Raw genomic sequence first — 15346 nt, forward strand, 5'->3', positions numbered from 1 at the left:
AGAATTAGATGATGATAGAATTAGAACTTATAACAGGAAGAGAGAAATGTCATCACCTATTTTCTCATTAGAAGTCCTTTCAGGTTACTAAGAGCAGAAGTACCCTGTGCACATTGTGGTCTCACTGCGACTGGCCTGGCACGTGGTATCCATTTGGTCCCCTCTCCAGTGTGCCCATCTACTGGGCAGCCCTGCAGATGCAGACCTCCTGCCCCTCTGCTCCTGCCCCGAGCTCAGCATTCCCACTCGGCTGGCTGCAAGTGCTCTACTTCCGGAGACAGTCTCAGGCCGCTCAAAACGGCCCACCTGCACTGCACAGGTGCCAATTACTGTGTTAGTATTTTGGTAACAAAGGTCAAAGTTTTATATGTTCCAAGGTTATGCATTGCTCTTCCATAAACACTGTTATTTGCAAGCATTATCTCAAAGAATTTAAGATGTTTAATGAATGCACGTGTAATTTTTTTTTAAAAGAAGACCCTTCAGTCTATAAAATACAGAAAATGCAAATATACGTCTGTGGCATGTACATATAATTTCCATCTATATACTTGATTTTCACAAACATTAATCTTTAGAAACAACACCATGATAGGTTATATTCATGACTAAAGGTGAAATACCCAAAGCATTTGCAAGTGATCAAAAGTAATGTGTTTTTAGTATGAGGTTGAACCATATGGTAACCCAAGAGTCAAGAACACTATTTGTTATTAAGATTTTGAGGACTGGATCTGGGTAGGGAAAGGGGTAGTGGACAGCACAAGGAGCCCGAGGGTCTCCCGAGAGCTGGGGTCCCAGCTGCTATCCTGGGTAGAGGGTGAGAGTCAGAGGGAACCAGAGCAAGCTGAGAGGATGTGAAAAGTTCCTTGCCTGGACCCGAGTCAGAGCAAAATCACGTCTGACAACCTGGGATGTGTAAACTGAGGACATGTTCCTGATGCCCCCTGGAATAGAGGTTCGTGACAAATAGTGGATGAGTACACTTCGTAAGTTGAGTGCTTGGAGCCCCTGCTGAGGGACAGCTGGTCACTCTCCACTCCTTGTTTCTTATCAGGTGTTCTACCTCCAAGAGAAGATGTGATGGGTGAGCCGGGTGTGTGTCACTGTAGGGCCCTCCTCCGCCGGCTGGCCGTGCCGCCACGGAAGGCACCCCCACCAGACTTCCACACTGGCTCCCGTTGCCTCAGGACCCAGGCAAGCCCAGGCCACCTACCGTCGCAGCTGGGCAAGGCGTGGTTCCACTGATGGTTGTGCTCACAGACCAGGGGCTCCTCGTCGCTCAGCGTGTATCCGGGGTCACAGCTGAAGGTCACCGTGGACCTGATGCCAAAGTCCCTGCCATGCCGCCGGCCATTCACAGGGATGCCTGGGTCCAGGCAGGAGTCTGTCTCGAGGGTCACACCTAGAGGCACAGAGGAAAGTCATGGCTGGATGGTTAACTGAGAAGACGCTCGTGCTGTAAAACACAGACGATCTCAGACATAATCAGCATCCAGAAATTGTGCAAATAAATTATCCATTATTGAATTGATTATCAAAAATCCAACAATCCATTAATGCAAAGACAAGATTTTTCAAATATGTGACTCTGTTTTTCGAATTAGAGAGATTCATATTGGTATGCTATTTACCAGAAGATATCTAAACAGTACAACCTTGAATAATTCATTAACCTTCTGAATTTTACTTTTCTTCCCTGGAAAATCAATGAGCTGTTAGATGAAGTCCGGGTTTTCTCCTGTTTCCTCCCTCCATTCATTCCCATTTCTTTCACGTCCTATGTTCCAGCGAGGCCTTGGCCCTCACACAGCGACTTCCAGCTCTGTGCACACACACGCCCTGGGACAGACACTCATGATGAATTTAAAACCACACTGGAGTTGATTTTCCAAAATTACATTCCATAAATCACACAATTTTAAAATCTGCACTGAAGTCAGCCACTTTCGAGATGACGACAATTAGCCTATACTAAAAGATACGTGCTATATCAAGTAATTAGATTTGGTTTCAAAAGTGTCTTTTCTCCATTTCACATTTCTTTTTTCTTCCAGAATAGAACATATTTTAAAAGATGATGAAAATCAGAATAAAAGAAAAGATTAGCATCACAATGTTTACACATGCAAGAATCAGACTTTCTGCTGTTGTAGATCACTCTTGCTGATGTTAAGAACACAATCACGATCTGAAATATTAGTAAAAAAATATTAAAATAGTCCCAATATTCAGAGGGCTAATTTCCCCAGGGTGATCTCCAGGATGCTGCTTCATCATCATTTTAACAGAGTTTTGCTCTGAGGCCACTCCAGGTGCTGGTGTGCACCTCACCAAGGCAGAGCGTAAGTAAAACACTAACTCCAGCAATTCTTGTAAGGTTTGGAAGATTGCTGGAAGGGCCACCTCCTGGTTAAGCCAGCCTGTGTTAAATTATCGTATTAGCGAGAAAGACGAGCCAGAGAGAAACCCGAGAGCAGACCTCCTACCATTCCATTCCAGAAAAAAACAATAAGAGAACTTGTGTATCCGAGCTAACGAACACATAAAATTACTTCTACGACTGGCATGTGGCCTGTTGAGCATTCTTAACGTGGCAAAAACAGGCAAACCACTCCCCAGCTACTCAAATGGAGAGACAAGGGAAGATGAAAAACTCTGATCACACTTATCAGAGGCTGGAAATACCACTTCTCCCAAGTTTCACTCACTCTGGGTGGACAAGGCTGCACGACTCTGGTTGAAAACAAGGTGTGGGGTGGAAACGTGGAAAGTTTTGCTCCTCAGTGCTTGGGACTTTTATGAATTCAAATGACTCAACCTATACCTGTGCTAACGTACAGGGACATCGAAAAGGAGGGAAGTGGGACATTTCCTGGTTCTTAAAATTTAAGGACGGTTACTTTGAGATGCATGCTAGACCCATGTAAGTATCTATGAAGCATGACTAGTACCTTTGTATCAGGTTTGAAGTTGATCTTTAAGTTACTAGCAATTGATTTTCTTGCCATCAGAATATGGTATGATTCCCTTCTTATCAGAAGCACACACAGCCTTACACACATGCCATGTGTGCTTGTGTGTACTTATACATGTGTGTAAAGCAGAGGAATGTGCATGCACAGGATATCAGTTCAGGCAGAGATTTGCAAGGTAAAAGGGAGGTAAGAGAAAGAAAGAAGATTAAAATGCTGAAGAATTAAAATCTCTGGATTCAGAAATTATATATGTACATATGTAAAATATATATTAGCAATGACATTAAATTTATCTCATTTATTTTCAGATAAATTGATGAAAAAGAGCAACCATTAAATTCCTGCAAAATAATGGTGTGGCTCCTTCAAGCCTGTGGTCACCCCACTCCTGCCCCACGCGGGTGGGGAGAGCGGAGCCTTTCCAGAGAGAATGGCCTACTTTGTTGGGTTTTGTATTCACTCTCATTAAAAATGCATTCTTAGGGAACACCCACCCCTCGGCTAGATTCCAGAAGTATGTTTGAGTAAACGTGACCCAAAGATAATATAACAAGTGGATCTCATCATTTCAAAAGCTAAAATTAAGCTTGTATTTTTGACTAGAGGAAACAAAAAGAGAAGGAAACTTTTCCACTTGGAATGCCTGTGAAATACCCTGCACCTCATTAGCAACTGTGGGAACACTCAGCTATCAAGCTGGCAGGTGGCGAGGTTTGGCTGGGACTCACTCCTGCCCCGCCACATGCTCTGTAGCCAGTGAGACGCCTTGGCGTGTTCTACGGACTACACCTGCGCCACATGGGCCCCCATATCGGGTCCTCGCTCCACTCAGAGCCCAGGTATGCACTTTTAGTGTGATGTCCCATAATGCTTCAGGCCAAAAGATACCCTTCCTAATGAAGAAAGTATATTATCACCCTCCACAGTGAGGTGACAACACACTTAAGTATTTATCACTTTACTTTTTAATGGACAATCGGTAAGTGTTTGGGGGAGTGTAAAGGAGAGACCCCAAGGTGCGCCACAGAGAGTCCTTAGACTTGCGCAGATGGCTTGACACTGCCCGACGGTCACCCGCCAGCCCGCTGGTCTGCAGGACGGAAGGCAGGGTGTGCGCCTGCGCCCCAGGGAGGCACTTACTCTCATAGTGGATGAGGAAGCCCACGCTGGAGCGGCTGCTGTCGGTGGTGAAGAGCAGGTACAGGAAGCTGCCCGTGCTGACCAGGAACTGGGGCGCCTGCGTGCCGTGGTACTCCCCCACCAGCGGGGACGAGCTGCTGGGCCCGTCCCGGACTTCCAGAGTGTCATAATTGACTTCCGTCTGGAACCTGCACACGAGCAGCAGGTCAGAAAGCTGTTCAGGCCCCATTAACTCACACACCTGTCCTGGCTCCCTCGCCCATTAACTGAACCCCATACGCATCAACGTGAATAAAATGCTTACAATTACATGTGTACATGTATGTATGCACACATACCTGCATATGTACATATATACACACCTATAAACGTGGAGTTAAGAATGAGTGTGTTTTTCTGGAAGAAACGGGACACTCTAACCCCCGCAATCTTATGTAACACTCAACCTTGTAACATGACAGATATAAATGAAGGTTATTCTTCACTTCTGATAAAAGAGATCCCATGAGTGAGATTGTTTCATTAGGTGAACAGACAGATAATTGTCAATTAGAGAGCAATCCATGCTTTTGCATTTTAAGAGTGTTTTCACAATTCCCTGTTTGACATGATCACGGACACCTTGGAATAGACACTCAAGTGAAATGATCTCCTAAAGGAAAAAGGGGTTCAAAGCACACAACATTTGGGTCCCTTTCCTTAACAGAGTCCGGTGTGTTTTTAAGTGGCATTAACAGGACATGGGACTAAAGCTGAACTACTTCAGAAACTAAAAGGTAACTTTAGTGACTTGAAAAAGTGAGAACAGCTTCCAAGAAATGCTCCACTCTCTTGTGCTTCCAGAGACTCTGGCTGCAGTTGCATTTATATAAAGTCACAGCCACTTGGGTCCCCTTTGACGTGATGCTGGTACCGTTCCAGGCACGGAGGCAATTTTCTAAATGGCCTGTCTAGTCCTCCAAGAGCTAACCTGATTTCCAAGTGTGTGGTTTTCCTCTCAGGGAGCAGCTGAGGCCTCATAAGCCTCTGACTCACTCAGAAATGTGAGCCAACGAATCCTCAGAAGCCTGCGCCACTATTCCCCACGCCCGGCCCTGGGTATTGTTGGTGAACAGGAAATCAACGGGCGACAGGAAGTTACCTTAGTGGCACTGCGCACAGCAGCAAAAATGACATCAAGCCAAAGGTTCTGCCCTGTTTATCATGAAACTGGGAAAGCTTGCCCGAGTGAAAGTGCACACTAAAAGCATATTCCCTCTAGGAGGTGGGCCCGGAAACTGCTCTTCCACAAGACAACCCTGAATCACGTGGCCAGACCAGAAGAGCGTCACAGGCCGGAGCATTTGGGACCAGCTGGTGCCCTAAAGATTATGATTCCTCAGATGCTTGAGCTCAAACTCCAGAAGACTGACAAGCGTGCAAGCCTTCGCGTGGTTGATGTCCGTATTCAAGCTTTCCTCTCCTGCAGGACCGGTAGAGTGCACCTCTCGGCAGCTTTGTGACCTCAGAACCTCAGAGCAGAGAACCCGAGCACTCCCAGGGGCCTGTGGCCTGACTCACACTGCTGACAAAGTCACCCTCATGGAATTGAAAAGCATATGGACAAGCAAGACCACCAAGAGGGCTCCTCCCGGCCAGGGTGCAAGTCCACACACTGGGCGGCTCATCCTTGAGGGGCTGGGCAATGTGTCTATGGTGGTCGCCCCTGATGCTCCAAATATCAGAAACATTAGGTCCTTATGCGGAGATGTTGGCGAGACATTGCACTGGACACAGAGTGGACCACGCTGGGGAACACCACACTAGTATCCTGCTCCAGGAAGCTGGCCCCGAGTGCTGAGAGACCATGCTGAGAAAGCGAGGTCACAGTTTGTACTGAAGGGTTAGAGTCTGGCCTGCTGCATGCTATGCTTCCTTCACAGGCCCCTAAGGAGCAGTGTAAACACTTGTAGGCAACCAAACCTGATTTACTGAATATTTATTGAGATACTGCTTTTCAAATGATTAATGTTATTTGCAGGAATCCTCTCTTGAAATATACAAACCAACTTCTTTCCTTATTTCAAAGGGTTAACCTACTGGTTATTATTATCCAACATGGATAATCTTTCCTATACTGACCTCAAATTCTTAAAAAATTACTGGAAAACAAAACACGGAATAATGTCATGAAGTGCATCTACCTTGAGACACTAGAATATTCTGGATGCAAAAACTCTGAATGCAGTGTGGCCCAGAAGATCGTCATGAGAGAAGCAGGATAGCACTCAGGGGCGTGAGCTCAGAACTCTACCAAAGGTCCTTCTCTGGATTTCAATGCCTAGGGCTTCTTCCAAACCAGTTTTAGTTTTTAATCATCAAATCGATTTCAGTGTTGAGTGAGATGGGAAAACACCTTATCACCTAGTGCCCAAATAGCTCGCTCACTTTCGCAGGCTATCAAATCCATCATCGAGGAGCAAAGCCACACTGTGCTCCAGTGACAACATTGCCCTGGGCAATGACAGACAACTCGTCTACTGCATTGGCCCGTGATCCACTCTGGACATTCAATAGTCTCTAGTTATTGACAGCTGACACCAGAACTGGAGAGGCCTTTTCTGTGCTGCCCCAGAGGGCACAGAAGGCACCAGAGGGACAGGGGCTGGGTCCTGTGACACCAAGTACCTGGCAGAACTTCCTCCCCTGCAGGCGCCAGCTGCAGGACAGGCTCCAGGTTCTGCTGGGAGTCAGTCACCCAGGGCAGACTCCGGGATCAGCCCCAGGGGTGGGGGACGGTCGCCTGGCCACCTCCTCTGTCCACAGCAGCAGAACTGTCAGCTCACTTAGGCGGGAGGCTGACGCTCAGGAGGAACAGCACGGACGCACTCATCGACTGCGCCTGTTGCGTAAGCCCCTTTGCAAGACCAAGAAACGGTCATCCTAGAAAGTTTTAAGATCCACTGATTTAAAACACGGAACAGATATGGGTCCCAGGACCGGATGAAGGAAAAGGCTCATCTTACCTGTCAAAAGTTATCTTGATAGAATGTCCCGGTTTTGCTTCAATGATCCATTCGCAATTCAAAGAGTCCTTATAATATCCTGGCCATCCGGGAGGCAAAATGACCCCGCTCGAGGCTGTCAGATGTCCACCACATGGGGCTAGAGGAAGACACACACCATCAGGACAAAGCCAGTGTGGGAGGAGATGCCACAGCAGCGTCGCCACGGAAACGGGCTGCTTTTCTGGGCGTGGATTCAGTGTTCCCAGGTATGAAAGCAGCGCCTATTGCCAAGAAGGCCGTGAGTTTCCTGAAAGCAGGGCCCAGGCTTCGCAGGGGTGTCTGCCCTCAGCTCTCGGCAGTCCTCCAGCGGTCTACAGTGAGCGGCTCGTCCAGCCCTCAGGAACCCCCGCACACGCCTCTCTAAGCACATCTCACACGAGTTAGGAATCAGCGAGCGTCCCCTGAGGATGAGATTACCTTACACCTAGCTATGACGCACCCGAGACGTGTGAGCCGGGGCGCGCGTGTGTGTGTGTGTGTGTGTTCACTCTGGGTTGTGTTCATTTTGCTAAAATGATTTGCCACACTGGATCTTAAATTGTTGGTGTATCCTGAAAAGAAAAGTGTGAAACTCGGTAAGCACAGAATGAGACTGTGCCTATCCTTCTGAAGAGTGAGTGACAAACTGTGGTCTCTAATTACAAAGGGAAAGGGAGTTTTAAGAAGTATGTCCCCGGGCTGTGCAAATTTTGTGTCACCTAAAGGTCCTCAAACAACAGTGTCCCAACCACGAACCCTGCAGTGAAGAACAAGCTTCCCCTGGCCACCAGGTCTTCCGATTCTGCGCATTCTGTATCCAAGTGCTTTGCCATCTGATCTTCTCTGTGAACATAGAGGCCACGATGTGTGGAAATGTATGCGGTTTAAAACACACATATCCTTTAGGAGTGCTATTCCTTTTGCGGAAAAATGACCGTATGTAATGAAATGCTGAAGACATCTTTACCCTTCCACCCAGAGTTTGATGTCCTAGCCCCCTGACAAAAAATATGTAGATAAGATCAGAGGAACTTCATTTATAACACAAAACCAGGAACAAAGTAAGTGATTATGGGAAGAACATGACTAAAGACTGAAATTCACAAATACATTTCAAGTAACATTTTTGTTTTTGTGCTGGGGTTTGAACCCCAGGTTGTTTAACCACTGAATCACATCCCCAGCCCTTTTTATTCTTTACTTTGAATCAGGGTATCACTAAGTTGCTTAGGGCCTCGCTAAGTTGCTGAGGCTGGCCTCAAACTTGTGATCCTCTTGCCTCAGCTGCAGGAGCCACGGGGATTACAGGCATGTGCCACCCTGCCTGGCTATAATCTAACTTTAATAAATGAAAAATTTTATTCAGAATAAAGTATAGAAACTAAAAAATATATTAGTTATGGGGGCCACTGATATATTATTCTTTCATGACCCTCTTCCAAATAAGCTGTGATACGTAGTTATGCGAACCATGTTTGATTTCTATAATTAGAATATAGTACATATCAGTCAATTTTATGAAACTGATTTTCTGAAGAAAACTGAACTTCATGTAATGATTTTTTAAAAAAACTGGTTCTTACTAATTAATGTGAACTATTTTTCTAAGTTCTTAAATTCACATTAATGGCATATGAATTATATGGTCATGTAATATGTTGCATAGGATGCAGAATTTAATTCCTGTACTTCTCGAAGTGATGTAGCACATCACATTTGGCCATAGCCACAGTAAAACTAAATATATTGATTGTACGTATTTCATGTTGAATTAACTATCCAAGACACGACGTGTGAAAGGCATGGCCAATAGAGAACTTCGAAGCTCTTGCAATTGGGAGACCTTCTTACATGTGTACCAAGTGTTGCTTGATAGCTTGTGTTTTTAAAGACGTCACGGAGCTGTGCGGAAGGATGAGAGCAGGTCGGAGGTAGAACAGACCCATTGAGGTCACAGATTCTACCACCGTGTCCGGGACGCACTGGTGTGTGAGCTCCAGTGACTCGGCCAACATGGGCTGCTGCGCGACCACCATTGCTCATGTGAAGCTGTGTTATTTCCGTGATGACCACTTCTCCAAGGCTTCCAACAGTGTGGACCTGTCTCCTCTCCTGGTCCCTCCTATCAGAATCTCAGGGTCCGTCTACCACCGCTGCTAGCAAAGAGCCGGCGAGCGTGAGCTCATACTACGTGAATGCATCTCCGTCTGCACCTTTTACTCCTGGCTCCAGGTTCCTGTGTCCTGATCCTGTGCTCCAGGCTGCCCCACTTTGCTGTCAGTGGAAGGTCTCCCTTCGCACGACTTGCAGGCAGTGCAGCATCTGAACTCTGAGTTCCTCTTCAGAACACACTATTACTGAGAGAGGGCTTCTGGGGTTGAGATGTGTGCTTGTGGTCCTGCTTTGATCATACATCTGCACCTCAATTGGAATGTCGTTAGGGAAGTGGTCTGCTTTCATTTTAACTTGTTAAGACTCAATTTTGACCAATTATTTAATTGATTTCTATAAAGTCTGCTGGAGAGAAACGGTGACCCCGAGAGCTCCGTGGGGACCTGAGGAGTGTGCACCCCTCTTCGGTTCAGTTTGCTGCTATCCTTTGCTGCCCCTGGGCTTTCCCTCTGGAAGCTGGACCATTTCTTTCCAGCAGGCCATTGATGGCGATCTGGTTGACCCTGCCACCAGAGTACACCGCCCTGCCTTCCCTGAGACCCAGCTAATGCACAGCGATCGAGTTTGGTGGGGCAGAAAAACTTCCAAAGTCTTCCACCAGGAATCCCTCCTTTCTGTTAAGGGTTTTCTTTGTTACTGGCCTATAGCTGGAGTTTGCATTTAGCTTCACCCGGTGGGGGCTCCTCTTAGGACTCGAAGAATGCAGAGCCCTCCACTCAGGGTTCATGTCCTGGTTCCCCTCATCTGGTCTCCTGCAACTACCTGCGCTCACAGGGCCCTCTCTCTGCTGGGGTGCTCAGGAACAGGCCCAGCCTCAGCTGTGATGCCTCTGCCCACAGCTACTGTGGATAACGGGCACAGAGACAGCTGGCATGTTTGTGGGTGAGGAGGAGGGTCCAGAGCCTGTTCATTTCAAAGTCCTGCTCAAGAACGTCTTCATGCCTGAAGGCAAGCTGGGGTCTGCAGGGCGAGAGCGGAGTTCAGGCAAGATCAGCTGCAACACCGTTCCTGTGACACGCGTGAACACGCCACGTGTGTACATTCACTCAATTATAAAGGCTTGAAAACGACCCATTGTTAACATTTTATAAATATAACACATAAAGATATATGTTTAAAATAAATGATCAAGGTAGAGTGAAATAAAAGTTATGCTGTGTATCCTTCAGTGTATCCGGGTTCCACCCATGGATGGTGCCCAGAGTCCACCGAATGTCCTAACAGCTGAGGAAAGAAGGAGAGTAGGGCTGGCCGAAGTGTTTCCTGGAAGTGCAGGCCACCTGGCAGGTTGCTCAGGCAGGACGAGGCGGGTGGCCCTGGCCTGCGGGAGCTCAGTCTCACCACAGGCTGGAGCTGGGTTCTGCACTGACCTCTCGGAGCTGAGGGTTTGTTGGTGTCCCACCGAAGCACCCCAGCAGGAGAGTCCCCTCAGCTAGCCTGTTTATTTCCTATTTACATGTTGAAAAGAAACATGTTGACTTCAGACAACTGGGCACATCAAAGAAAACCAAGAGGAAAACAATCCCTCAAGCCATGATTGACATTTTAGTGCCCAGCCCTCCAGGATGCTAACGCAGGCTTATGGCTCAAACACCTGTAAACACATGTGCTTGTACCCCTGGCCTCTCGCACGGTAGCGACTCAGGATCTCTGTGACCCTGTGACCTTTGTTAATGACGTGTGACACCATGGCATAGGTCTGTGTCTCACTTACTCAGCCAGCTCCCTGCTGTGACGTGTCATTGTTTCCGACTCTTAACTGTTTAGAACAAAAAGCACTTGTGATCAAACCTCTCATCATACTTGCTCAACTGTTTCATGATACTAACCCTAACATGTAAGCTGGGGCTCAAAAGACAAGGAAAATGCTGAGACTCAGTATGAATTTAATATCCTCAACGCAGGGCCAAGAAATGCCAGTCTTCTCCACAGTTACCCACAGTTCATCTCTGCAACTTGTTTAAAACCTTGACGATGCTCAAGATCAGAGTGGCATGCTACTTTTGTTTGTTAGTGTGCGTATCTTAGGGATTCACCAGAGATAACTTTGAAAAGAAAAAGTTCCTTAGCTCATTGTGAGTGAACTCTTAAGACGGGGAGGATGCGTGCTTTTGTCTGAGGCAAACGTGTTTACACTGAGCAACAATTAAAGGTCATGGTCTTATTACCTCTGGTCTTAGCACAGGTAGGCAGACCAGGAGTATCAAGAAGAAAATTAGGTCTGATGTATGTGAGCTATGACGAAGGAAGCAAATCGTTAACTGAAACCATACTGCTGTCATGGGTCGGATTGAGCCCCCCGTTCCTGCATCAGTGGCCCAGTCTCTGCCCACAGCCCATGATGGTGTTTGGGGACAGGAGCATGCAGGTGCAATTAACTGAGTTAGATGAGATATTACGGGACGAGAGGACATCCTCCAACACAACTGTCCTCACTCCAGGGGGGCAGCATGGACACAGAGATGAGTGTGTGCACAGGAGCTCCTCAGGAGCATGTGGCTGAGGCCATGTGACACGCTAAAGCCGAGGACCACCGGAGCTGGGGGTGCCTGGGACCCACCCTCCCTGGGAGATTCTGAGGAAGCCCCCCGGCGAGCCCTTCCGGGACGGTGAGGTTCAGCTGGCTGTGCTCAAGACCGTCTGAGGTTCCTAGCTCTGGCACTCTAGAAAGCTGCTGACCCAGCTTTTTAAAGGGGGCGGCCGGTTGCAGAGGCCAGGGAGGCTGAGGACGGGGCCCACCTTCACAGCGAGGGACGGTGGCACTCCAGACCACGTTCCCGTCCTGCAGGATGCAGGTGATGGACTCCGACCCCTGCGTCTTGACAAAGCCGTCGTCGCAGTGGAAGGATACGGAGCTGCCAAGCAGAAACCTGTCGCCAAAACGCCTCCCATTGATAGGAATGCCAGGATCGTGACACTCATTCTGACCAAATGCTGGCGAAGAGAAGAGAGAAAAATAGTAGAACAAAGAAGCTCAGATTTCAGTTATGTGTATTAAGAAAGAAGGAAACGAACCCATTTATAAAGCAACTATTCCCCGAATTTCAGTTACATCATCCACAGATCAATAAACACATGGGTAAGCAGGGCATTACTATCTGCAAGGGAGCACAGAGATCGTGGGTGTGACAGACTGTCACCCAGGCAGCACTTTGGCCTGGAGGACACTCCTGCTGTGCTCTGATAAGAGGCACGACTCTGGTGTGGGAGGAGCTGAGGCTCAGGGCCCCTCTCATCCAGGCAGGGTCGGCCAAGCCTGGTTTCCTCCCCGAGGGGTCGCTCCCGATGAAACAAGCGGAGTGATCTTTATTTACAAAGTGAGTGATTTTAAGGCAAGATTCCAGAGCTCCTGTAGGACTAAATAATTAGAGCCGAATGCTAAATACAGAACCTAAGAGAAGCAGTCAGAAGACACAGCTTAGTATTGCTCACACTTATTGTTTCACTTTGGTCTCTAGAAGGCACTTCCGTGGATGTTCTTCTCTACAATCTGTGTTGCAAACAGGGATCTGAGCCAAAGAGCTATCTTCTCAAAACCCACCCATACTTCCAAGTGCTGGTGTTCTGGCTCCCGCCCTCTAGCACGTCCATCCTCCTCATCATGCTGTTGTCCTGAGGAGGATGCACAGATGGGTGGATGGAAGGAAGGACGGAGAGATGGAGTCTTGGAAAATCGAGAGGAGAGCGGGATGTGGGAACCAGCACCTGCTCTGGGGTGACTGAGGGTCTAACCTAGATACAGTGGAAATTTGGTTTGGTCACCAGAGCAATGTCATGACATTTTGCTGCTCTCGGTTCTTTGATAATGATCACAGAGCTTTGAGGTTTGGCCTGGACCTCCAGCTTCGGTGCGCGTGATCAAAACGCGGGCAGGAGCTCACTTACTGGTGTACGTGATGTTGAACCCTCTGCCCGTGGTGGAGTGGTCTGACTGGAATTCCAGGCGCACTATGTGCCCACTGCTGGCCAGCTGGGCAGGCACCTCGTTGCCAGAGAAAGTACCGAGGACGGTTATATCAGAAATCCCGTCGTCTTTGACCGCCAGAAAGTCAAACTGAGGCTCCACGTCAAAATCATTGAAGATGAGGTGAATCCTGCTTCCTGGCTCAGATATAATCAGCCAGACGCAATTCATGTTGTTGCCATACTCCTCTGGATAGTTTGGAGAAAGAATAATCCCAGATGATGCCGTGAAGTTGAAGAAACATGAGACTGTGGAGACAGGAATATGTTTTCAAACAGGTTTGCATGCCCCAAAGAACCACCCCCCGGACCTGCCTGCTGAGAAGAGGCAGGCGACCCAGGCCTGCAGGTGGCCGCGACGGACAGCCACTGTAAAACCAGGTCCCGGAGCACAGTGTTTTCTCCTTCCCAAACTGTAGGCAGCATGTTCCATTACCTTGTCGGCACAGCCAGGGACTTCGTGTAATCCAGAGAGGCTTTAAAATACACATGGTCCCCTCCAGTTGGTTAAGAGTGTGAGCTAAATGCTACAATTTCTAGTTAAGACTTTCTTCCTCCAGAGGAAACATTAGCATGAAAATGTACGTTTGTGTCTGAGGAGCCCTGTGGTCTGCTCTTCTGTGATAACTTTTGCTCTTTTTCCTTTAAAGTGTACTTTTTCAAGTTATTTATTAAATTCTTTTTAGTTGTGGGCAAAGATTAACAATAAGTAATGAGAAAATCAGATGGTGCTGCAGTTGGGCAACATGTGACTCCTCTGGATATTTTACTTTCAAGAATGTGTGCTTTGCATGGAGCATAAGCACCTGCTCTCTGTTCTGGAAGTTTTGCGTGTTTCTCACATGATCCCATTCCACTCTCCAGCCACTGCTGTGCTCATTCATCAATTTAAAAACTTTTAATCAGCTGTGCTTTGGGTCTAAAATGTCCCAAAGGTTCATGTGTTGACAGTGTAGTGTCAGCTGGTGGCACTGTGGGAGGTGACTAATATCCGAGGAGGTGGGGCCTCCATGGAGGAGGAGGGTTCTGACAGGTGACATGGAGGATCTATTTTGCCCCTGGACTCTTCCTCCCCGCCCCTCTTCACCACCACTCCTTCCCACCGCCATAATGTTCAACCTTGCCTCAGGCACACAGCAATGAAGCCAGCCAACCTTGGACTAAAACATCTGAAACTGTTTCTCCTCCCTAGGTTGAATGTCTCAGGTATTTTGTCACAGCCATGAAAAGCTGGTTAATAGAATCCTAGAGTCTCATTGCTGCGCCTCAGTCTGACTCAGCACCTGTCAGGAACTCTCAAGGGAGACAATGGCAAGTTTCAGCTCCTGTAGTAGAAAGTGCTCGGTACAGATCGCTATAATGGGGAAGCTAGAAAGCTGGTGTTTGGGAATGCCTCTTGGGCACACGCCTCCCCTTGGGCGTTGCCTCCCCTGCTCGCCCCTGGGCCGCACAGGACAGGCACTCACACACGCAGCTTGGCTTGTTGCCCGACCACTGGTTGTTCTGCTGGCAGGTGATGACTCTCTCCCCCACCAGCTCGAAGGCCGCCTGGCACTCAAAGGTGAGCGTGTCTCCGTGCAGAAAGCTGCTGCCCAGCCGCTTCCCGTAGGCGGGGACACCGGGGTCCCCACAGCCTCCCTTTTCGATTTCTGGAAGTCGGAAAACAAATGAGCCATTAAAATCATACAACGAACATTGTTACCTCCCATGTCGGCGGCTTCTTTTTGGTGGTCTGAACGCCGTTTTCATAAATGATCTCAAAAAGACACTCAATTTATGGAACCATCACAGAAGCCAGAAGACACTGCGAGTTGCTTGTGAGAGGAGGGCACTTACGTGGCTGTCCTGAAGACGCACGTGCCACACAGACATGCCGGCGGCACACGCGTCGACGCTAACAGGTGCGTCTTCGCGGCCCCTCCAGCCTGAGTCTGCCATCGCTGCACTGAACCTGAGGCTCCTATGGTCTCGCTCTGCAGCCCTGCCCACGCCAGCCCGCTCAAGTCAGCGCGACCGACGTGAAGACTGCCTTGAATGGACGCTAGCGCTCATCGTGTGTTGACCTGT

General features: G+C 48.2%; 1 protein-coding gene across 1 annotated transcript in view; it reads right to left on the bottom strand.

Annotated features, from left to right (window-relative positions):
• Csmd1 (CUB and Sushi multiple domains 1) overlaps positions 1–15346 on the bottom strand; it is a 1673782-nt gene that overhangs the window by 305937 nt on the left and 1352499 nt on the right. Inside the window, exons 13-18 of the mRNA XM_047550875.1 lie at positions 14746–14928; positions 13202–13528; positions 12056–12250; positions 7124–7262; positions 4119–4306; positions 1217–1405 (exon numbers count right to left, since the gene is read on the bottom strand). Of these exons, the coding sequence (XP_047406831.1) occupies positions 1217–1405; positions 4119–4306; positions 7124–7262; positions 12056–12250; positions 13202–13528; positions 14746–14928 (1221 nt within the window). The remainder of the gene's footprint in view (positions 1–1216; positions 1406–4118; positions 4307–7123; positions 7263–12055; positions 12251–13201; positions 13529–14745; positions 14929–15346) is intronic.

This window comes from Sciurus carolinensis, chromosome 4 (genome assembly GCF_902686445.1).
Source record: "Sciurus carolinensis chromosome 4, mSciCar1.2, whole genome shotgun sequence".
In the NCBI taxonomy this organism is placed as follows: domain Eukaryota; kingdom Metazoa; phylum Chordata; class Mammalia; order Rodentia; family Sciuridae; genus Sciurus; species Sciurus carolinensis.